This window comes from Anas acuta, chromosome 2, assembly GCF_963932015.1.
Source record: "Anas acuta chromosome 2, bAnaAcu1.1, whole genome shotgun sequence".
Lineage (NCBI taxonomy): Eukaryota > Metazoa > Chordata > Aves > Anseriformes > Anatidae > Anas > Anas acuta.
In genome coordinates, this window is record NC_088980.1 from 24,717,397 (window position 1) to 24,742,762 (window position 25,366).

Here is a 25,366-nt window from a genome sequence, read left to right on the forward strand (position 1 = left end):
CCTTTACTACGAGGAAATACAGGCTGGCAATCGAGGAAAGGTCAGTGACAGCTGACAATGTCAGCAACAACCAGAGTGAAAGGAAAAAGCTACCCTGAGTTATCAACCATTTATATTGCCTGTAATACATACCCAGAAAAAATGCCATCGGTATCGCTTAGAGGAGGTCAGAATGAAGGGCACCAGCCGGGAGGCAGAGAACCTGCTTGGCTTTAGGTTGCTGGCTAACACAGGGTTGACTTGGATTGTTACAGAAAAGCAACGACCCCACAAGATTTGTTTCTTACTGGTCTCTGTCCAGTTCTACTGAGCTCATAAAAACCAACCCACCGACCAGTTTCCACTATCACATACATCTCTGTTGAGCATATAACTGGTTAAATTATTTTATGACAGTGTGATTGCCACCGCTGCATTACTCCCTGCTTGGGTGCCTTTTTTTTTTTTTTCCTTTTTTATTTTTATTTTTTTGTTTGTTTTGTTTTGTGACTTAATGGAGGACATTTTATGGAAAACAGGTCAAGAGGCTCGTACAGGACATCGATTGCTTGGCTGCCCTGCTCATGGTACGTACCTTGACCATCCACTGCAGCTGAATCCCAACTGTCCTGCATAGCAGGAAACAAGCTTTGTTGTTGTCTCTTTTCACTCTAGGGATACTTAATATCAGGCCTTGGGAAAGAGCCTCCACAGACCAGTTGATATTTCATAGACAATGTTTGTATGGATTTATATGCCTCTATAACAGATAATTCATTTAGGTCCTTCACTATCTTTTAAGAAGAAATGTTCATCTTTTTCAGAATATAATCAACGATAACTGTAACTAGCTATTAATAGCAACCTGTTTTCTCAAATCAATCCCACAGTATCAGTCCAGGTTTTATTTATAGTCTATATATTTATATATGCTATTATAAATATAATAGAATGCAATGTATTTAACACAATAATCATAAATATACTCATAAATACATTGATTTAATATACATATATGAAATATATAAAAAAAACCTTGACTGATGCTGTGGGTAATATCATACATATATATGAAAATATATACACACATGCCTATACACACAAACATATGCACACACACCCAAGTTAGTTCAGCTCACTGGTGAAATTACTTCCTTTTAAAAGAGGAAAGCAAATTTGGAAAGCGGATTTGGAACTTGGGCTTCCTGTTTTTTCAGAACATCTTCCACAGCAACGTGGTATTTAATTTTGGCTGAGGTCTGATAGGACCTCAGCGTATGGCTTAATCCAAGCATGCTTTCCTTTTTAACTTTACAATGTAATACTCGACACTGAGATACAATATACTATTTAAGTGAAGATAATTCCATGGATTATCGTACTGTACTGAACTAGTACCCAACTGTACAGGAACTAGTCAGTAAAATTGGCTGGGCTGAAGTTTGAAATTCAAATATTTGAATAGAAGATAATGCAGCGTTGCCTTAGGTCACAGATGAAAAACTACTTGGAATTTGAACCTCGAGGAAGAAAAAATGTATTTTGAATAAGCTCCAAATATCACTGGGTGAATAACAAGATGACGATGCACAAGGAAACTACATCCTGAAGGCCACAAATACCTCAAATGAACTATTGGACTTCAAAAAGTAAATTAAATACATATATATATATGAAGGATGAGTTTTGACACATAACCCAAGCAGAGAAACTTGTTACAGCTTTCTAGCTGCTGTACTTCATTAACAATATCCATGATTTTTGCCCCTCTTTCATTACAAGATAAATTACTTCTTAGATTTACCACAGTGCAAATGTGAGTCAGCATGGAGCATCTGACATGCTCCTTTGCAGCAGATTGTTCAACTCCTATTTGTATTAACCTCTACAGCCATTTAAAACAAACTTTAACACACACACACACAAAAAAAAGACACCATTATATTGGAAAGATGAACTCAAGGCTGAGGTAATCTAGAATATGGCTCTAATATTAAGCAAATATATAGCCAGCTTTTAAAAGTAAGTATGGTGTTAATGACATCGTGGAATTGAAAATAAATTACTACTTTGTAGTAATGCAATAAGAATTCTCAGTTTCAAAACCCACTGAAGCAAGAGTTGAGCACGAGTAAGAAGCAATAGCTTAGTTAGATGAGAAGATCAGTGGTATTAACTGCTACAGACTTGTAGTGTATCAAGCCTACAACTTCATCTGCACCAGGATGTAAGAATAAGCATACAAGTAACATATTATCCGAGTTATTTGCTGGCACCAAACATTGGAACTACAAATAGTAAGTGGCAGTAACAAGTATAGCATTCACAAGGATAATCATATGGTCAATATTATGTGTTCTTACCAATACTGACAGAGCATTACACACATAAATGAATTAAATAAACCGTAACATGTAGTGACTCATGGGAAGCATCTCTAGTTTTCTTCCTTTCCTGGAAGAAAGCTTCCTTCCCCTGCTGTCTACCTCCTTATCAGCTGAGAATGACAACTCTTAAGCAACCTGATTGTAGGAAAGCAGAGGTGAATAACTTCAGGATGTAACATTAGACAGCTTCCAAACATCAGAGATTTTTCTGAAGTCTTCAAGAACAAAAGATGGGGTTAAGAAGATACAGTTGCAAAATGTAACTTGATATTCCTCTGAATAATTAACAGTGGCAAAAGACAAAGATAAAATTATACTGGTTTGTCTTAATATTTTTCTTTTATGGCTACAATTGTTCTGGAAGTATTAGAGTAGTTGTTTTACCAATAAACATCTGAAGTATCACCCTTCTCTAAGCCGTCCAACAGCCGGTAGAGAATAGCTTTACAGAATGTTTTCAAAATATTTCCTGCATTAGATATTATAGTTTATTCAAACAGGATGTAATTGTTATGAGGAAATAAACAGGGAAATCATTATTTTTTTTTGTAATCATATATTCATAAAAAGCAATACTAAAAAATTTATGTGATAAACAACTGGACATAATGTAACAAATGCTCTCTCAAAAATTTAATATTAATCTGCAGGAAGACAATTTTCTTCAAAATAAAATGTGAAATAATTTTACAGCCTGTAAACTGAAAATAAATTTTTCTTCAATTACTGCATTAATAAATCCATATGAATATAAATAATCTGATGTAATCATTTAAATATCAGGCTCACATTCGTCATTTCCATTTACAATTTAGTAATTACAAGCACATTAAAAGTAACTAAGCTAGAGTCATTTTTTGTCCCGGTCTATATGATAAGCCAACTTGTCCTTTCTTCTTCTTGGGATTCTGAAAATTCTCGTACCTTGAAACAGAAAAAGATAGTAGCATATTAGTCTGAAATTATCTTGTTTGCATATGCCTCTTCAGATGCACATTGATGCAACACAGCACTACAGATGTTTATTTATATTTTCACTGATATGATGAACACACATCTCAGATCTACAAGACTAGAATTTTCAACCACTAATCTGACTTGGAAAGCTTTCTCCTCTGCTTTTATTTTTATTTTTTATTTTTTGGGGGATATGAGGGTGTAGGACTCGCAGGGGTGGGGAACATAAGTGGACTGGATCCTAGGGAGCATCCCTCATTCTCCTTCTTTCCTTCTCTCTTTCTCATGCTGTAAGATCTGCTTATCTATGTATCAGCTGAGGTAGAATGTGTCTTAATTTCCACATTCATCACAGAACAACCTGATGCCACCTTCCAACTTATTCACTCTAGTCATTTTCTAGTCTCAGATGATACATTTTCATTCTCACTATATCTACTCCTCTGCAGATTATTAATTTTTCTTTGGGAACACACGTGCCTAGGACTCAAAACCAACATACCTCTTCCTGAATACTGTAGCTAACAGAGGCCACAACTGAGTCAAGTGCCAGAAATTTGAAAATATGCTGGACTCTTACTTGATGGGACCTGGCTTTAAGTCTTACAGAATCAGAATCTTCTTGTACTGGTATAGCTCTTAACATAATACAGGATTTTTCTGGTCTGTGATTAGAATTTCTAGGTCCTACATTAATGAAAACAAACAAAAATACAGTGCACTGGTAAAAGAATTTCCCCTTCCCAATGTGTAACTTCTGGATTTCTGAAAAAATGCTGTCAGAAACCACTCAACTCTTCTGCCATTCCCCACATTAAATAACTATTGTGTTTCTGATGAATAAGAAATATGAGAACACCAAATCTCCATTGAATTCACAATTAAAAAAATAAATTCACACACACACAAAAAAAATACTTACAGTTCAGTAAAGTTCTTCCAGTCATCTTGGCTAATGGATGGTCTTATACCCTCAAGTGCGGTCATCAGATGGGACTGAGTAATAATCAAAGTGTTCTTGGCAAGCATGGACTGATTAAAGGTGCCATCCTCCTTGAAAACAGAGCCAGGAGTAAACAAGGAGAAATAACCAAAGATCAAATACCTAGTGCCATAAATATCAGTAACCCTGGAACCACCTCAATACATATTATAGATAAAATCACTGATTTCCCCCCATCACTGATTTCCCCACATTTGTGTTAATAACACAAATCTGGCCTGTTTTCCTCAAGCTAGGTATCATTTACCCTTGCTATTTTTGTTACATTATATTTACTACTATTGCAGAAACTATTTATTAGAATACCAAGAAACACTGGGAAAAAGTGTGTTAAGCCTAAATAATAAACAAAACTGCCATACTCCATTCTTGCTTCTGTAATTGGCTTTGATAGCATTGATTTCTGTCCTCAGGTGCTCTGTTTGCTGCTCTTGATTATTTTCCAGGGAGTCATCTTGAGAGGTTGTTCTAAGCATTGACAGCTGTGATGATGCTGCGTCTCTCTGAGACATGCTGGTAAAATCGTGACTTATGGAGTTTGGTCCAGACAAACACAAAGAGCTCTAAATTGATCACAAGGAGAAACATATTAACTCATTACGGACCTAAAAGAGCAACTCAGTCATTAAGATTTAGCTCATTTTCCTGCCAGTTTAATTCAGTATAACCTTGCTTCCACCAGCAAAAATTTTATCTTAAAAACATATCACACACAACTTTTAGCACAGAAAGTTTCAGGTTAATTTGCCAAGATATTTGGGGAAAGTACAAGTTTGAAAATAAACTGTTTCATCTTTGGAAAACATCTATATAATTTTGCAATGGCCTATGTCAAAAAGAATCAAGGTCTACAAAACCAATTGTTTTATTTATGTATGAAAATCAACGGTTCTGAAATCTGGGAGAGTTTATGCAGTTAGCTTTGGAATGACTCATAATTTAAGTATTTATCACCTCCAAATTTTCTGTGCACTTGATAAAACATGCAACTTCCAAGTTCAATAGTTTTAAGAGATTGAAGTCTTTGTAGCCTCACTGAAGAATTTCCACAGTTAAAGGAAAATGTAAGTCTCTAAAGATACACTACTGGAACACTGTCATCTATATGGCAAGACAACAAATAGAAAAGCACCTCACAAGACTTAGCAGTCAGTAATTACTTCTCCAGTGTCAAAAGCAGCTACTTTTGGCTTTAAGAATCAATGCCATACAGTTTTGAAACCAAGATTCTAACACCTTTGATAACTACCTGTAATTACATTTCCACAACAGATTCTTAAAATGAATGGATCACATGCAAACTCTGAAATCATTTCTTCAATATAAGGAGCCTGGAGAGAGTGTATTCGGTTTTGCTTACTTGGCAGCCAAGTGAGACCAGCCAGCCTTCTGCCCCTAAGCAGCACCCTACCTCCAAGCTAGCCACAGAATGTGCTGGTTTGTCCACTGCAGTAAGAGTTCCATTCTTAAGAGCAACAATGGAAGCTAAGATTTTCTCCTGCTATTTACACAATCTTGTGGTCAGATTATTCCTTTAATAAATGGTCTACCAGAAACAGAAAAAGTTGTTGATTTTTATGAATATGAGAGCTAGATGGTGATTTTTTAGTGATAAAACTTTTTTTTTTCAGTTAAAAAAAAACAAACAACTGTTTTGGTAATAAACTTTGGAAGGTAACAAGCCCTTAGATCAGACAGTAAGACCTAGTATGAATCAGTTTGCCTGATTATAAAGCATTAAGTAGTATTCTGGGGTTTTGATTCAAGAGTGCTCAAAAGTTGTAGAGAAGTCCATATTGTATTTTGTCAGATGGCATCCATCTTGGTTTCCACTCTGGACCACAAAGTATTGGATGAAGACAGTTTCAAGGACAAAGCAGACATACTTGTGTTTATAAAACCCTACCATTTGCCTGGTTCAGTTTTTCTGCTTCATAACTGATAATATTTAGAGAATTCAAAATATTGAGAAAGTAATTTACCAGTTCTGAAGGAGTTCCATTTCCTAGTTCTGATTCATAAGAGCTTCCAAAATAAAGACGATACATGTTGGACCTTGGATCTTCAGGAAGCAACTCGGACATGTCTAAAGAAATTAGAGATTGCTCTAGCACTGCTTCTCCATCTACTGCCGAGTCATCTGAGCCACTGCTGTGGTTCAGAAAAACCATGGAAGACAGGCTGAAGTCACTATCAGAACTAGAACCAAAATCCTGTGACAAGAAAAAACACAGAAGTGTTAACTCACAACTAATTGCAAGCTGAAATACATTAAAATATTTAATGTATAGTCCAAATGAAAGTATTGATTTGCATTTATTTCTAGCAAGCCATCCTTCTCTGGGAGTACAATTCCAAACATTTTGCTAAGAAAATCCAATGCCTTTAAGCAGAACTTTCCATCTTTGTGGTAGAACAATATTTAGAGGAAATAATCTTTAGGTTTTATTTATTTGCTATGATCTGTCTCACCCACTCAGTAACAGCAAGTGCTAGGAAATTTCTGGCTTGACCCTCCAAGCAACTTATTATCTTGTGCAAAGTGGTCTGGGAGACTGCGGTGAGTCTACTTTTACATTGCCTAATTGCTCTACTCGAGACTCATCTTCAGTCACGGTCAACACATTTTAAATGTTGATACAGAAATTGCAATTGATGCTGTACACTGGTGTCTGCAAAACTCTTTGATTGTGCACCCCTATCAATAAAAAACATCTAAGCACCTCACCCAATATATGCATATTTATTTGTAAATTATACACATGTACTGTTTAAGTTCTAAGATTTTTTCCCCTACACATCAATGCATTTTCTTGCACATGCCACTCTGGAGAATATTACTTTAGACAACAGCCTCCTCATAATGATGGGGATCATCATCAGGTATGCCTACAACTACTTAGGTCAGCAGCACAGTGTTTAGAAATAGCCATACGAAGGAACAGCAAAACTGAGAGCAGTGTAAGGACTCTGCCTGGGGAGGGCTGTCCTACTTTTACTGTTCTATCCTCATCTCTTAATTTCAGATTCTCCTCATGATGATGCTACAGTGAAGGGATTGTTATGGAAGGTATGCTGGAGATCCCTCCAAACACTAACAGTTGGATACTCAGAGCCCCATCACCTGGTAAATCTGATGCTAAAAGAGCCTGAGAGTTCTCCTTGCTTTCATGACCCTGACCCAACGCTTTCCTTTGATTTTCAAGTAGGGGAAGCCATGCCTGCCCCTTCCCAGACAGAACCACAAGACAGGAATTAAAAATGTGAGGGCAGGTGGCTGAGTGGAAGCTAAAAGAGGAAAGAGGCCTGTAAGTCACATGAGGGATAAAAACTAAGGGTGGGATCCTGTACCTTGGAAACATGGGTGTTAGCTGGTGCCTGGAACGTAAGACAGAGGAGGCCCCTTCATCACTATCCTCTCGCCACTTCTCCCCTAACCTCAGATCACACTCAATTTGTCAGAACAGATTTTGCTAAAATAAATTTTAATATTAAACACTTCTCATAAAATCAGAAAATCTTATCTTTAAGAAGCATGTAAACTAATTTGTTACATTTGTTACATTATTCTCACATGATACTGTAAACATTAAGATTTTAATTCTTTGTACAGAGATACAGGAAAACTAAATATTATTTTTTAAAAAATGCTTAAGAATAAAGGATAAAAATGAACTCTTTCAAACATATCAACATCAAAATAAAAAGAGACATTTTTATATCAGTATTATTTACCTGTGTTAAACCTGAACCTAAACTATTATGTATTGCCTCTAACTGGGCATTGTATAATAAAGCTTTTAGGTCAGCTCCTGTGAACTGATCTGTTTTTGCTGCCAAATACTCAAAGTCCACATCACTTGCCAAGGAGAGAGAATGACTGAGAGCTTTTAAGATTTCACAGCGTGAACTCTGTAAGAAGGGAGGAAAAAAAAATACTGTCAGTAAAGCAACCTGATATTTTCCTTCTCCTGATTTCTAAATAGTGCTTCGGCCCTGTTACAAACACATTCCTATCTATGGAAGGAATTACCTTTTTTTAAAGATAATACTACCCTAATGATAACACATATTGGACATACTGTGTAGTAAACAATCTTTAAAATATAGGCATAAATTTTGTTACATTTCCCTGACAAGTCTAAGAGAAACTGCACCAAACATATAGTGTGTAGAGAAATACATTTCTCTAAATACCCAACTAGTACTACCCATCTAGGATCTTAGTGTGAAGGAACATCTTCTTCATGCGCCTTTATAGAATGAAATGATGTGGCATCATGTGTTAAACTTTCCAACTAATCTGAAAATGAACAGCACTAATTCTTAAGATAAGATGGGGAATCAAAGATACAAGTCATAAAGCCTTAAAGGCCTGATCCAAAACCCTCTATAATCAGTGAGAATCATTCCCTTCCTGGCCAGTGACATACCTGTCTTCAAAATTGAACTTGAACATTCAGATTAACTGTGGGTAAAGAATGGTAGAATTGTCTGGATTCAGAACAAAACTGCTCTGAAAACTGCAGATAATCAAGGGTTGGGTTGTGAATGCCTATGGTTCATCACTTCAAGCAAACAGCAGATCCATTGAATTTGTAATTCATAGGAAGATGCAGAAGATGATAAACACTCCCCTACTGCCAATTATTTTCTGCAAGTTTCCTGTTAAAAATATTTTTTAATTATTATTTTTTTGAATCAGCTACATCTGCTGGAATATGATTTGATCCTTAAGACAGTGGTAAACAGTCTTTTCCCAGTTTTATACTAACGCACTGGCACTAAAAAGCAATGAATTTGTCTATATAACTTGAGCTGTGCAAGCAACTCCACTTTGGCCAGATAGGAAATGTCACAAAATATTAAGAAAAGCAGAATAAAGACCAGTAGTTTGATTTTTTCCCCTGCCTCTCATGTAAAACATTTTGTTTTCTCACCTGATCAGGAGGTGGACAGTACAGGCACTTATCCAGTCGACCTGGCCTTAACAAAGCAGGGTCAATCAAATCTGGGCGACTAGTAGCAGCTAGGACGTAAACTCCTTTAGGAAAGTGTAGAAAAAATATCATTAACACCTGCTAAACGTATGTGTAAGGGCCACAGAGATGAATTACTACCTTGTAAGCCTTCCACGCCATCTAACTGAGTCAACAGTTGGTTAACCACCCGGTCTGTAACTCCAGTGTTGTCATGACCTCGGCGAGGAGCAATAGAATCAAACTCGTCGAAGAAAACAATGCAAGGCTTGGCTGCCTGAGCTCTTAAAAACAAACAAAAAAAGCCAGTTAAATGTAACCAGAGAACAGAAAACCTGTTTCCCACAGAAGTTAGATTCTTAAGAATCGTATTTCTATGCAACTGTGGCTCATTTTTATGACATACCTTGTACTCACTTTTTCCTTTCTTAAGTACTTAACTGTGTTAATGAAAGCTCATGAAAGCTTTAATCCAGTCACTTCAGATGACATCTTGGTTTATACATATCTGCCTCTACATCGTGAACTACCCAAGAAGCAAAGGACATGAAGGATATCATTTTTTTCCCTTCCCTTCTTCATTTTTACATTAGTAAGCAGTGAGGCTCAATAACGACAGATTTGTAAAAACAAAATCGCTGGCACTGAGGACCTCAATACCAAGTTAAGTCTGATTCTGTTTACTGAATGTTCATTTCTAGCTGGAGTACACTAGTCTGTGTCCTGGACATATCTGAAAGGAATTCAGCACCTATTTTCCACAACAAATCTGTGATGTGAACCAAAGCACTCAAAGTGTAGAAAAATGGGAAATCAGCTTCAAAAGTGCACCCTTGATCTGTTCATAAAAAAAGTTCTTAAAAATGGTCTTGGCAAATTCAACATGACCATCTTGTTTGACACAATTGTTTATTTCCGATACTTTTGTGATTTGACACCATAACTCTCCAAGAACAAAATTATTTCATGGAGCTTCAACCAATAAAATCTACTGATAATATCACAAATCTTTACAAAGCCAACCTGTTAAAAATATCTCGAACTGCTTGCTCACTTGCTCCAATGTATTTGCTGAGTAGCTCTGGTCCCTAAAAAAAAACAGAAAAGAATATTCATATGTTTCTTAGTTTTAATGTGTAATTCAACATCAGCATAAGTTTAATATATTGGAGTGAATTTTATTTTAACGAAGAGAATGGCAGCACTCCAATTTGTTCTTAAGCAGTTATTTCAATCTTTCTACTATAACAAAACATGTTAGAATATCACAAGGTAACCATTTACACTGCATTTAGAAAATAATTAAAATGAATTGCCAAACTTCATTGTCGAGTGGAATCTAGGATCTTTTTATTAAAAAAAAAAGTGAATAAATTAAGAATATCTAGTTTAATTTTATTATTCTTCCTAAAGAAAAATTATACCAAGAAAATCTCAGTCATAGAACTGTGAGGCTCCAGAAAGTCAGACAGATGCTTGGATATCCAGAGACATTCAGTATTTTAAAGAAGCTTCTTATTTTGCCTTCACAACCACATACTCATAATTATGTTGAGCTACTTCATTCAGTTAATAAAATTAATCAATCTTAAAAATCTTGTTACCTTGACGCTTATGAAATTCATTCCACTCTCTCGAGCAACTGCTCCTGCTAACAGTGTTTTTCCTGTTCCAGGTGCTCCATATAGCAAGACTCCTGATCTCTGTCGTATGGGCAGGTTTGCAAATAATTCAGGATACTGGAAAAGAATGTCAACAAGACACATTCTAAAATAAGCAATTATTCTGTAGTATACTGAAATCTCATGAATGTGGATTTTTGTTCAAAAATAATTTTAATTTCTTTATCCACTTTATTATCAGAAGAGCTCATTTTGTCTGTTGGTAGTTTACATGGGGCTGAAGTGGGTTCCTAGGTTTCTTAATTACAAGTAGTGACATCTTCTACCAAGAAGCAACAGGATGGAATAGGGATTTATCAGTTTTAAAACATCCATACTAGCACTTTAAAATTCCTGTTTTGATCACCAACTGATATGATCAAATTATATAAAGTATATGACAAAAAGATTCTGTCCAGTGTAAGAAAAAATGTTCAGTCATTTTTCTGAAGATTGAAATGAATGTCTCATCACAGTGTTGGAAACTTTAAGCAAGGCAGAAAAGCCAAATTAAAAAGGAAAATTGATGGACTGCCATTCACCCAGGACAGCACTCCTCTAGCAAAAGCATTGAAGAAGACAGTTGGAAATGTTATTTTCAGAGAACCTAATCACAAGTCTGTGTAAAGAAGTGTGTAACAAAAGAAGATGCTAGGAATATGTCAGGCAGGGGATGTAATACTGCAAGACTCCAGAACAACAGTTCATGTGGAGAAAAGCACAAGCCATTGCCTATTGTATTTGGGAGAGGGAAGGGGAAGATGAGAGTTTTCCAGTAACTGAAGACAGCTGAAGAGTGGGAAGCTACAAAAGTAGCTTAAAATCATACCTGCCTTCTTTCTGTCAAATACTGCATTGTACCTTAAAAATAATTCTTATTCTACTAACAGTATGTATAAAATTCAAGTAACTGATTTAAAAGAACTGCATACCTTTGCAGGTAACATGATGGTATCCACAAGTATTTGCTTCACATCTTTTAAGCCGCCAATCCTGTCCCAACCAATGTCTTTAGGCTTATGAAGGTTGACATTTCTCAGAGCTAATGGAGTAAAATCTTTTAAGGCTTTCTGAAAATCCACAGTTGAGAGATTCACTTCTGCTTTACAGAAAAATGAAAAAAAAAAATCCTCACTATAAGTAAAAAATAAATACATTTTAAACACGAAACAAAATCTGGTGTTTTATCTGGGTGTTATTCAAAGGTTCTGGATAACAGAAGTTAGACTATGAAATCTAGATTTTGTAAACATACCATCATTCTGAAATGCACTCGGGTTAGAAATACAGGCATGAATGGCACGGTCAACCAACACAGTAAAATCTCTAGCAACAAAACCTTCTGTTTCCTTTGCAATATATTGGAGGTCAAGATCAGAGAACTTCTTGATATCAGAATTCAGTTTATTTTTTATTATGGAACACAGCATTTCACATCTTTGTTTCTGAAAAATAGAATTGTACAACAAGTGCATATTCAGTTTCCTGTTTATGTGGATTTCAGATGTTCAGAAAGCAATTACATATGAGTTACTAAAATTTCCTTCTCCATTTTAGGTATCACCAAATCTTCAAATAACAAAATCTGAACAGGCATGAATACGAACAAAAGTCAATTCTTCAGCTGAACTTCAATAAAATCACCAGTTTTATGACTTCAAATGTTTACCCTGGCAGTTATCTTAAATCTAACAACAATAATGAAACAACACCCTGTCCCCTCAGATTCTACTGTTTTACTACACCCATTGTTTCTGTTTCACGGGAAAACAACAATCTTTCCCTTTGTGCTGATACATGCAGAATATATTGAAAGTGGAAACTACTGCATTAGATAAAATACATATGATAATTTGGTATCTTTTAAGATCTTGACTTTTCCACTGACACCTCATCATTGTTCATGTACTAGTAAAAAAAGCAGACTTGCAAGAAGTGGGAGAAACCTACATTGTATATAATGCAGAACTGCTTCCTCAATAGCTTTTATTTGTTTGTCTGTGAGAGAATACAAGCAGGCAGGAACTACTTGTGCTAAATAGCAATGAGTTGCCATGACTATTTCATGTCATTAGGGTACGCACAGGTAAAATAGTCTACTTTCTCCTGCAATTAAGTTATACTGTTTATTCTTTCCTTTTCACTGTTCCAAAAAAGACTACATTTAAAAGTAAAGGGATGTAATTAATGTTGAAAAATAACCCCAAACCTTCCCATAAAAGTAATATTTAGTTTTAATAGCATTTTAACATTTAATTCAATTAATTAACATTTAGGGATATACTTACTCCTCTGAGCAGTGAAAAAACACACACTTCAGTTTAGTCTCATTTACCTAACTGTACTGATCCACGTGTTTTTCAAAGCTGTTCCTCTAAAATGCTTTTACAGGTAAGAAGGGGACATACATTTAGAGGGAGCAAATTAACCAAATAAATACCTGAATTTACCTGATCTGGAGACTGGATACATTGGAAGCACTGAAATATATGTGTGCCTTGAGCTGAAACCAGGGAAGGATGTAGGGCATGTTCAGACTGACTTGTAGCAACGAATGCAATCAAACTCCCCATGGAAATAACTTCTTTTATCAGATCTTTCAAAACTAAACAGATAACATAATGCTCCATGAATTGCAAAATAACAGAAAGATTCTGCATTTGGTAATACACATTTCTACTGTAGTAGCATTAGCACATACAAAACGTAACAAACGAATATTTACTTTATCCCCATATATAAAGGCCTTTCTTTAATAATAATAAAAAACAAAAACAACGACAAAAAATAACAACAACAAAACAGCTGGACAATGTAATTTTTTTTCTAGGACTGTATTTTCCATTACTAAAATGTCATTGGAAGTGCAATTTAAAAGCTATATTTGCAAAGTAACTGATGATATCTACCACAGGAAATTAAACATGATTTTTCTGTGCTATGAACTCTGCTCTACAAACATACCTCATGGTCCAGAGGCAATAATGACACAGACAAGTGTCTAGTTAGGACAGTACAATTCAGGTTTCAGAAATTCTAAGCTGCATTATGTTTTTATCCAGACACAGGTAGTACAGTCTTACCATACGCAAGTCTATTGCTTTGAATCGTTTCAGGGGTGTTCTCATGCTCTGTTGTGGAAGGTACTCCAACAATGTGATCAAGATCATCCATTAAAAGGATGGATGGTTGTCTCCACGATGCTTCTAAAAAAGCTTCTTCCACATTTTTCCTTATGCTTCCTAATCTTTTTCCTAAAACAGAAATACAGTTTTTATGACAAAACATACCGGGGAAAAAAAACAGATTAACTTACAGCTTGCTCAGGTAATACTCCAATGGTTTGGGTTCAGCTAACTTAACTGCACTCCTACAAATCAGATATCTAGTTTAAGCCAGAGTCTGCAGAGTCTGCTAACAAACATTAGATTAGTACATGTGCCAGCATAAATCTGGCTTCAGCTGCTTGTTTGTTTAATTCTTCTTCGGTGCTCATGTCATTCTTCCACTGAATAAAACAGGAATTCCTTAACATTTAGGATGTTTAACATAAAATCTGTTCCAGCTAGCACAGCTGAAAAAACACACAGTTCAACTTGCAACTTCTTCCTCTGTTACAACAATTAGAAATAAACAAGGAATCATTGTTTGGATTTGGTGGTGGTAGAAAGAACAGGAACCGGTAAGTGCAAAATAAGCTTAAGGCAGTTACGCTTTCATTGGACTGTTTAATTTAAAGAATCTCATAGTGGGGAATCACATTTCCTTCCAAAATTAAAGATAAGACAGACTAAATATGGTAACTTCATAATTATGGTTCTTCACCATGCAGCACATTTGAGAATGAAACACTTATTATCATACCTCTTAAAGCTTTGCAATCAATTACTTCTACATGAGCATCCAGTCTATCAAATGCTTCTTTGCAGATGGCCTTTGCTAGTGTTGACTTCCCACTTCCCTGCAAAAATAAATGTGAGCCAACATAAAGTTACACAACTATTTCCTTCTATTTTTCTGGAGTTTTTATCAAAGCATACACAAGTTAAACCAGGAAGGCTAGGCACACCTTAGTTTTAATCCTCACCAGAAGTATATAGCTATTCTGTCTCTGCATCGCTTGGTAGAGACCAAAGCCATGAACTGAAACAAGTACGAGCCAAATTTAGGGTGGATATCTCCACTACAGACAGCATTCTGATTCCACCAAGTTCAACGTTAAGGCATCTATTGTTATGGGGTATGATGTGAAATGGATCACTGAAAGAGGCAACAGGAAACTTAAAAAATATCAACTACACTGTCATTTTATGTTTATAAGAGAAAATACTGTATTCTTACCTTCATTCATATTTAAGAGACAGAAAGTGTCCGTTATACCATAACCACAGAGCATATTAATGACCTATGGGAATAGACTGGAATTGCATTGCTAGCAATATTTAAAGTTTTACTTTATTATGTTATGTTATATATTATACATAATTTATATTTCATGAATATATTTCTCTCTGTCTATATAATTTTTTATTATGTTAACTGTTCAGCTGACTGCTCATTTTTCGGCTTATTCTTTAATTATTTCAGTTTGCGTGGTACCAAAGAAAACTAATGAGAAGTTTTGTAACTGTTGAAAACTTTCTGGGAGGGTTTGCAAGTAGAGAGTAGTAAAGTGCATACCTTCCCTCCTGTGATTAGTACCCCTCCACTTCGCAGTCCCACAGCAATACCAGCCAATTTTTGAGATAAAGGACGACCCAAAAGGCTGTGGCTTATGTGTTCAAAGGAAGATGCTCCTAATTTGTCCACTCCCCTGCATGGCAAAGAAAAAGTTAAATGTCCTAGGGTAGGATCAGTGCACATGATGTAAATATTAATAACTAGCAATATGGTGAAGTTACAACATTGGCAATGTGAAGCACTTCACATTTTCAACAAAAAGATAAAGAGAATTCAGTGTGAAGATTTTTTTTTTTAATTCTTTTTACGTAAGTACTTTTATTTTGGAGGGGCAACACAGAGGGCACAAACAGACATCGCAGAACATCCCTGTTGTGCAACTGTTATCTGCTCATCCTATGCCACCCCAGCAGCAGGTAGGTCTCAGACAACAGACCTGACTTCAGCTTCTGGGGCTTTGTCTATTTGAGTGTCTGAGTAACAATTTAACAAGGAATGTAACAAAATAGTAAAACATGGAGCACACCTGAGGCAAAGAACTCCACTTTCTCAGAAATAAAGGAGTACATAGCCCATTGGAAGAGATCTTTGCCCTTTACCTGTCCTAAATCTTTGTGACTTTTGATACACCTTTCAGGTCCACAAAGGCTCTAAGTTTTGTATTTCAACTTTAACCAAAATGTTGCACCATGAAAAATGAAATGAACAAATGAAGCCTGGTTTCTAATATCCCCCTACCATACCACATTGTATCCCTGCCACACTGCCCCCTTTTTGCCAGCCCTCTGTTGCCTGTTACAATGCCAATAGCATATTACTGCAATACTCCAAGTCTCTCATGTCCCCTCTGCTCAGTTCTTACTTCACTTACTACACAGTACCACTGTCTTCCCTTGTACTAATTACAACAGCTTTACACATCACTTAGTTACTAGCTGTGAAAGAGCCAGTGTGTCCTAGGGCTAGTTCCAAACTGTACCTAAACCCCCAAGCAGGTTAACCAACTAGCTGTTGAGCTTACATTTTTTTACCAGTGGAGCTACTGCTTTGGATTCTTCTCCACAGCTGTCAATTCTGATAAAACTTGTAGCAACAAAATTCTTTGGGACCCATACCCATTTCTTAACTCTGGTTAAACATGTAAATAGGTTTAAGTTATTGTGGGAAGCAGATTGACAGATACACTGCAACATGTTAAGTCTGGCTGCCTTTGGAAACCCCAGATTAAAAAGTAATCTCCAACAACTTCAGTATTCCTTAATGCTACGCAGAGGCCTATTTCATACCACTTAGAAGCACACCAAGAGCCACTGAACTATCTATTTCTTCTGAAACTTACAGGGTTCTGAGACTTCCCATCCAATTGCCAGACATGATGACCTATTCAGCACATAAGTTTAAGTCACACAAAGTTTCCATTCACTTCAGTAAGACTGCTCAGAGGACAAAATTAAACATCTATACAAACAAGAATATGGGCTGAGCCTGACACAAGCCAAAATACCAAAAGATGCAGTGGTGTTTTTTTAAGATCTGGCTTACTTTTCAAAAAAAAAAAAAAAAAAAAAGTGTATTTTCACCAATATTCTTTTTTCTTTAATTCCCATTCAATCACACATTTTCTACTATGAAAGCATCTCACCCTAAATGGTCTAGTTTGTGGTATGGAAGGCTCCTGTCTGTATCGCGCATAGGTGGCTGGCTGTCATCATCAGCTGTTCTAGTTAGAGGATGTAAAAGAACCTACAATAAAGGAAAATGTTAATGCTTTACACAGAAGGGTATACAACTGACTAGCCTTTTTTGGATTCTGTGTAATTTTGCCTGAAAGAAAGATGCATTGGTGAAATGGCATACATGTAACTATTTCCACAATACAGTTCAGTGTTTACAATGATGTAACAAGCTGCAATTAGATGTTAGGCTAAGTGCACTTTATCCCAGACTGTGCAGCTCATCATCTCTTTCCCTAGCTGCAACTTTGATTCTTCTGCTGTACCTTCCTTGTTATGCTGGCACAAGCAGTTGTGAGGCAAGACAGTAAAATCATACAAGGAAATTGATGTAGGTGAAAAGCAACCTGGCAAAACGCTTGGCTTTTTATTTTTATTTCTATTATTAATCCAAACATACTTTTCAACCTGTTTATTCAGGTACCTGGTATGAGAAGCTGAACTGGCAAACAGGGCTAATAGAGAAGTTCACAGATAGGCACAGGCTGGAAGATGCTTAAAGCTCACAGTGCTATTAAGAAATATACACTGTCCTTTCATCTTAATACTAGTCACCAGTATGATTTGTAGAAGTCTTCTACTTCTCTACTACCAATATAAATAAAGCCCATTTTACTTTTGTTGAACAGGAATTCTAAGTTTTGCAGAAAAATTATATTCTGAACAGCCAAATGGGACCTTTAAGTCTCTGCTAAAATTCAACTTTGTCAGTTTAAAAATGAAAAAAAATAATTTCCCACAACTATACCCTTAATCCTGAAGTTATGGGCATTGGCTCAACCAGAATTTCCAGTGGAAACAGTAATCCTAATATTAAGTAAATATTTTATTTTCTGAGAAAGACTAGAACATCTCACCAATGACTCAGGCTAAAAAGTAACATGTAAAGAATGCAGATACAATTTAGAACAGACTGACATATTTATTTAAAAAGGGAAACTAACATATGATACATATAATTTATTTGTAACCAAATGTAACAATTTAAATTACTTGGTACCTGATACTATGTGATATTTACTTGTATGTTAGTCTTTTGCAGCAAACTGGGACTCAGCATAAAAACATTCTCAGACTTATTTTCTTCCATGTGAGTAGGATGCACTACACTAAGGGCAAACTCCTCCATTCCTGTAAAGACAAGGAACAGCTACTAAAATTCCACACAAATTTAGCTTTTATTCCTCACAAGAGAAAACATTAATATATTTTGAAATACTACAGTACAATCCAAAATGAAAGGATAATTGTTATTAAAGTGTAATTAATGCTTACAGTTTCAGTGTAAAGAGATAACTGTTACATTAGATGGTGTATATACAGAGATTAAAGGCATTGCCCAAGCAAAATCCATAATTGATGGTTAAGACAGCTAAGGCTGGAGACAGTATTAACCTTACCTTCTTTAACATGCAGGTGTATACAGTCTGTGTTAGTCATTATCCGGGGAAGATCATCAGTAGCAGAATCCTGTAGCCAAGAACTAAAAGCATATTTAACATCATCTTCGTGTATATCCTTATGCTACATCAGAATATGTAGAGAAAAAGAGAAATACAACAAAACAAGGTGTTAGTAAGTAAGACTATTTATTTTTCTTATGGTAGTAGAGATATGGAAGAAGATGAACAGTTTCATTTATTTGGAAAATAACATTTTGCCAACAACCACCATGTCTATGACCTGCTCTCCAGAAAGTACCTACCTAGCTCCTTCTAGAGCAACAGCTGACTCTTCAGCCACCTTGAAAGATTTTATCTTTGGAACACTGATGTGAGGCAAGGAGGAGTTTTTAAGTCTTGTTTTACTTGTCTTGTATTGCAAGATCGAAAAGCACTACTCAGTTCCCAGGCTTGAAAGGGCACCTGCGATATGCACCAATATTGACCTGTGACTTATCTTGGCTGCTCCATGCACCCCTCTCTTTCTTGTACACCCTGCTTCCTATACAGACAACCCTGGGCTCATCTTGATGGGGACAGCAACAACAAATTCCAAAAAGCAACCAAAGAAACCACATGACTGACCCTAGATCACCTAGGTAAATGGAATTGGAAAAGAAATTGAATGTGAATCTCAACTGAGTTCCTAATCACAGAAGCATAACTCCTATGGAGGGGAGGGCACTGTATTTATAACATAAAAACACACACACATACTTGGTGTGATTTTAGCAAATTACTGAAAGAATGGTTATTTTAATTCCAACATATATCTTAAAAAAATGCAGTTCAACACTTCCTCTGTTGGTAGGAAACAAAAAATACTACCGGGAATGAAGAATAAACCATGCATAAGGTCTGCTATGATGGAAAATACCATATATGAGGTTTTGAGGAACAGCTAACATGGCAGGCCAGTATCATGGAGAAACAAGCATATGGTATGTTTTGAAGCATTTTTCATTCCAGAGCTACATCCGACAGAGCATGAAAATGGTGCTAAGTATGTTTCTACTGTCACAGATGCTCACTCAGTAGACACACAAGAGAGATTTAAATATGTAACCCTAGAAAAGTAAATCTTTAGCATTAGGAAAATAATTAGCATTAGAAGGAGATCAAAATCTAATCAGCACATTAAAAATTATAATGATTTTACTGCAATTCTTTCTTAGGAAATCCACTAGCCACTGCAAGATCTGAAGAGCAAATGCATGTCTTCTCCCAGAAGAATTAAAAATGGGTATTTCCACTTTAAATTTATGATTCTTTGTTACAGTTTTCATAGGCTTAAATACACTTAAATTTGCTAGGTTGGAACTATGTACTGCAAATGCAAATTATTCTTGATTATTGTTGTTATAACAAATAAAAACAAATAAACATTAAAACAAAACAAAACAACCTTGACAAGAGCAATATTAATTTTTTCCAGTATGTGAACAAATACATGACCAAGAATATCAACTCACTAAGTTCTGTCTGGGTTGCAGCCTAAGAGATACAGGAATTTTAGGAACAGATTCAACTGATTTAATTCGGACTGTTGAATGTATATCGATACGTAGCTTTTTTCTCAGAGCATCTGGAATCTAAAACATTTAAAATAAAAGCAAAGAAAAAGGAAATATCAGACAATAGAACAGTTATAACATTGCATACATAGTATGGTATCAGTATTCTTAAAGTGTTGCAAGAATGTTTTAGTGAAGGAAAAAAAAAAAACACAAAACCCTTCCATTTGCTGATTACAATTAATTGTACATGGGCAGGTAGGTATAAATAATCCATTATACAGATCAGAGCTAAGCACATCTGCAGTACAGATAGAGAAACCCAATTTCTTTAAGTTGTACTAGTTTGTTTGCCATTTAAAAAGGAAACTGCTTTTCAAATATTGTGTTACTTTAAACGTATATACAAATTGAAAACATCTCATAAATGTTTATTAAACTTGAAAGACTTAACAGTTGCTGGCATTTGGAAAATTGCTGTGTGTCTCAAAAGTTTTAGCAGTAAATACCACTGCAGGCTTTTGCTCTCAGTCTCAATGAAAATAAGCGAATGGTAAGGAGTGTAATCTGCCAAAATAGTCAAACAGTTATTTGGAGTGCATTTGATCTGTTTTTCTTGATCCTGTACGTGCTTCCAGAAAAGAATATAAGCAGGCTGTAGTTCTGTCAGAACCAGCTGACAAGTCAGTGTATGCGCACTGGAACCGGGCTACCTTACGAAATATTGTATAAAGATTAAGATAGCTTAAATTATATAAAAGCTAATTATTTGACAATAATATAGTATTTTAATAAAAGCTTTAACAGCATATAAAAGCATTTGTTAACATCATTTACCAATAGGATACACGATCCCATTGCTTTATAGTTTGATGACACGAGTCCAAACCATATTTTAAAGTGATATCTAATGGCAAAAACAAACAAACAAAACCAAAAACAACCCACCTCGTTATGCATTACTAAATGTATGTAAATAAATACTTTCATGTTGTCATGAGTACAGTGGCTGCCAACACAATTTGAAGAAAATACGCACCTCCAGGAACGTTCAAGAATTTTCCCTGTTTGGTGCAAGAATGCTAAGGATGCAGAAACCCCGAGTACACCGTGTATCTTAGAAGATAATGGTAACGTAGCCCAGAATTAGTTGTCTTAGTAAAGCATAGGTCTAGAAGATATTATTTGATTCTAGTGTACTCCATTTGAGAGCTTAACACAAAGCCCATATCCCCAAACTATACACTAACTAGCCAGTTCCACAGTTATCCAGTAGAAGATACCCGATAAAAAGCCCCAAAGGTAGCGTGCTCAAACTGACCCAAACTCTTCCAACATGTAGGGTTTCCCCACTGTTGCCATACTCTATGACACTCTTTAGGTCTTCAAATCCATTCCAAACGATCTGCACAACAGATCCCTCACTGGACGCTTGACTGCTATTAGAATTGGAATTATTTTTGTCTTGCGGACTAGTCAAATGTTTTTGTTTTTCAACTGGCAGATTTTGCTTTGCTTCTTGATGACGCTGTCTTGGGGAAAGCAGCTCATTAATTTTCCCATAAGATACTATGGCATTTGGCTCCAAATCAATAAAATCTAAATTCCATGGAAAAATATGAACGGCATTGTATTTCAGAAATGCATGAGTGGCTGATGCATTCTGTACGCTGGGAGGCTGGGACTGACATACTCTAAAAATGGAATCCATGTGAATTAAGTTCAGCAGCTTGTCTTTGAAGGTGCCCACTTCATCTTTATCACACAAAGTCTTTTGTTTCTGCTCAGGTGTACGAGAGAAAATGCTCCCTATGTAATTCCACATATCTGGGAGAACATTTGAGCCAAATGTCACATTTGCATCAGCCTTACTCTGTTCGGGGACTCCTGGATTTAAGTGAGGTTGGTTGGCTAAAGGCTCCTTTACTGTTTCTTCTTGCTCCATGTTATTTTTCACAAAGCTTTTGAGCAAGATGTCACTTTCCGTGAAAGGCATGCTGGTGATGTTCTCTTCAAGTTCACGTGTTTTGGGGCATATCAGAAGTTCCGTGCACGGTTCTAATCTCCCATAGGGGGCTGCTGGCAGAAGTGTACCTGAGTATGAACAGAACAGATGAATGAATGCATCCACTCTTGCAGAACAGCTCTCTCAATGTACCACGTCAGCATCCAGTGCTGCTTACCAATTTTGATGTAAATGTGAGTGTGCTGTTCAACCCATATAGGAAAGATGGCTTTTGGAAATACTATTCGAATTTGGTCAAGAAGATGTCTTTCAAGAGAGGAAGCGTGCAGTTCCTGGGAAAATGCGATATAATTATAAATTAAACACTTCGTATATTTTGAACGCTTGCAGATAAAAACTCTATGTATTTTCTAATATAATATTAGAAATATAAAGTACAATGAAAACGTTCCACATTTAGTATTTCCTTAGGGGCAGAAAAGAGTAGGGAATGACAAAAAAAAAATGCTGTCTACAGTCTCTGTTATATGTAAGTAAAAGACATAAACAGTAGGAAAGGTTTTATTACCAGAATTTCCCAATCATCTGCTGTGAGTGGTTCCACTTCTACTTGCTGACAGGAGGAGACATGGGAACAGGGTTCAAGGAATACCTGGCAAAAGTAACAAAAGTAATTATTTCCAGGCAACAGTTGAGTGTTCTTAGGTTTCTGTTGCCAATTCTTTTTTCCTGTTGAAGGCTATTAATTACTAGAACAAAAGTTACCTTGCCACTGAACTAGTAAGTCTTACATTTCTGCAAATAGTTGCATCGTTTCTAGACAAAATATGCTAAAAAATAAACAGGGTAAGACAATGCACTGCTTTTGAGCCACTGTTTTATTACGCTGAATAAAATTTACAACAGGAGAACTCGCATACATGAATATACCAAACAATAACACTGTGTTATTGTGTAATAGTCTTCTACTCATGTTTAACTTTCTCCCTATTAATATAAAAAATATAAACAGTCCCCTGACAAAAAGCTTTGCCTGCTTCCTGGGCATCTCTCCAGCTTCTCTCTGATAAAAGAATAAATCAGAGCAAGAAGTTCAACACACAAGAAATAGGACGCAAATTTAAATATGCATTCAAAGAGAAAAGACACAAAGATACACGGTGAAAGGGAAAACAGGGATGAAAATAAGAGCCGATGAAAATTCAGGGATGAAAATTCAGACAAGAAGATACGTTATCAATAAGTACTTAAAAATGACAGGAACTCCAAAATATTCTTATAATAACTTTTAACTTCTTTAATTACTTTATGTTTTCCTACAATTAATGGCACTGCAAACAGTGGCTGCAAGTCTGTGAGGACCTATCCATTGACATATCCTACCTTAATGTAGGTAATTGTTACCGATTTAACAAGCAAATCTTTTCAGCAGAGATGTTTCTGGATGGTTATCTCTTCTCCTGAGAAGATTTAAATGCAGTAACTGGCTAAATACATGTAAATAAGTTCATAGCTAATTTGTAACTTGTTACATTTTCAGGTATCTTGCAAGATACTTATTATTAAAAAAAAAAGGAAAAAAAAAAGAAAAAGATTGCATTTCAAACCTGATCTCCATCTGCAATGCCAAGTTTCTCCGCTAAATGTCTGTTAATCTCTGCAGTGTTTTCAGTCTGGTGACCTCGATGCCTCATTTCCATCCAGCTCAGAAATATAGGCTGATGACCGCAGGATATTTTCACAGCCTGGCCCTATCAGTTTTAGAGAAATAAGATAAATTAATGCCATAATTGACTATGTACAGAATGAAGCTACAAGACTGTAAAGCAGTTACACCCTTTCCCCCTCCCTATTGATAGAGAATTTGTAAGACATCCAGAAACCGCAGCAGGAGGGAAGCGAACGTGTGTGCTGGATTTCTTGTGACACGTACCTGCCCTTCCCTGACTCTCTTTTACTATGCCAAAGGGCAGGATTTTCCCAATCTTGGCAATTTTTGCCCTGTGCCATGTCTTTTTGGCCCTGGAGGGTGAGCGTGACCTTGCAGGATGTACCAGAGCTGTGCTCCCACCCTCCCCACATTCGCCCCGATTTTCTTTTCTTTAACACTGTTCTTTGGGATTATTTTTTTTCTCCGGACTGTCTGTCCTGCTGGCAAACCCTTAATCCCTAACTTCTGCTCGTTGCATAAGGGATGCACGCAGCCATGCGTGCATTTCCATGTGTGAAAAGTTATTTAAAGAGTAAGACCCCCTTCTGTCAGATGGGACTCTGAGTGAGAAGAGCCCCAAGAAACATACAGCAGAATACCCCCTAACGCCGAGAATTATGATTCTGCCTGGATTCACCATCCCGGTTCCCATGTGAATGCTGAGGAACGCGTTACAGGTGTAAGAATCACAACACTGAGGGACACAAACGACACCACACAGCGCACGACAGCGCTCAAGAGGCAAACTCCAGTCACTTTATTAAACAGAACGCGCGGCCCACGATGCAGAGCCCTCGGATCGATGCCCCAGGCACCTCCCTAAGGCAGGGAGGCGGCTCCCAGTGCCCCCACAAACCGCAACTCAACCCCCACCCCCCCGGGGCCGCCATCACGGCCGCAGGGCCCCGTCCCTGAGGCGCTGCCGCTACGGGGTCGCCAGGGCCCCGCGCAAGGGGCGCCTCGGAGGGGTGGGTGGGCGGGGCTCCCGGTTGCCATGGCGACCCCACCGGCGGCGCGCGCGCGGGGGGGGGGGGGCGTTCTCCCAGAATCCTCCGCGCGCCGCCCTCAGCCCGGCCCGGCCCGTACCTGCTGCAGGCGGAGGTGCGAGGCGAGCGCGGGCGGCAGGCGCAGGAAGCAGTCCCGGGTGCCGCTGAGGGCGAGCGTCACGGCCACTGCCCCGGCCGCCCCCCCGGCGGGGTTCCCGCTGCACCACATGGCGGCGGCCGGGCCGGGCCGGGCAGGGCCGGGCCTCGCCACCCGGCGCACTGCGCGGGGCTGCCTGCTGCGGCGGGCAGGGCCCTCCCCCCCCCCGCCCCCGGCGCAATGGTACGGCCAGCCGCCGGCCAATCGGGGC

The 25,366-nt window shown here is 37.3% G+C and overlaps 1 protein-coding gene across 2 annotated transcripts; it reads right to left on the minus strand.

The window, feature by feature from the left end:
* Positions 1 to 1,949: 1,949 nt before the first annotated feature.
* PEX1 (peroxisomal biogenesis factor 1) lies at positions 1,950 to 25,329 on the minus strand. 2 transcript variants are annotated; one of them, XM_068673950.1, is made up of 24 exons: positions 25,099 to 25,329; positions 23,909 to 24,052; positions 22,870 to 22,953; positions 22,519 to 22,633; positions 21,657 to 22,429; positions 20,294 to 20,413; positions 18,780 to 18,903; positions 18,401 to 18,510; positions 17,289 to 17,389; positions 15,647 to 15,779; positions 14,831 to 14,927; positions 14,050 to 14,220; positions 13,417 to 13,571; positions 12,222 to 12,411; positions 11,899 to 12,068; positions 10,910 to 11,044; positions 10,329 to 10,393; positions 9,447 to 9,589; positions 9,267 to 9,370; positions 8,062 to 8,238; positions 6,309 to 6,539; positions 4,689 to 4,889; positions 4,246 to 4,376; positions 1,950 to 3,290 (listed from the first exon to the last, which is right to left on the minus strand). In XM_068673950.1, the coding sequence occupies exons 1-24, from the start codon at positions 25,225 to 25,227 to the stop codon at positions 3,206 to 3,208; spliced, it is 3,888 nt and encodes a 1,295-aa protein (XP_068530051.1). In that variant the 5' UTR covers positions 25,228 to 25,329; the 3' UTR covers positions 1,950 to 3,205. The 2 variants fall into 2 exon arrangements, with proteins under 2 accessions (XP_068530051.1, XP_068530052.1); XM_068673951.1 differs by having other exon boundaries at positions 11,899 to 12,065; positions 25,099 to 25,328.
* Positions 25,330 to 25,366: the final 37 nt, after the last annotated feature.

Bases quoted from the DNA above. Each gene is read 5' to 3' on its own strand.
- PEX1 (XM_068673950.1), bottom strand. From the start codon at position 25,227: ATGTGGTGCAGCGGGAACCCCGCCGGGGGGGCGGCCGGGGCAGTGGCC. The intron at 10,394-10,909 runs GTAACAAGATTT...GTTTTTTTTTAG, and splicing joins TGAATTTCATAAGCGTCAAG to GGACCAGAGCTACTCAGCAA. The intron at 4,377-4,688 runs GTATGGCAGTTT...TCTGTTTTCAAG, and splicing joins ATTACAGAAGCAAGAATGGA to GAGGATGGCACCTTTAATCA.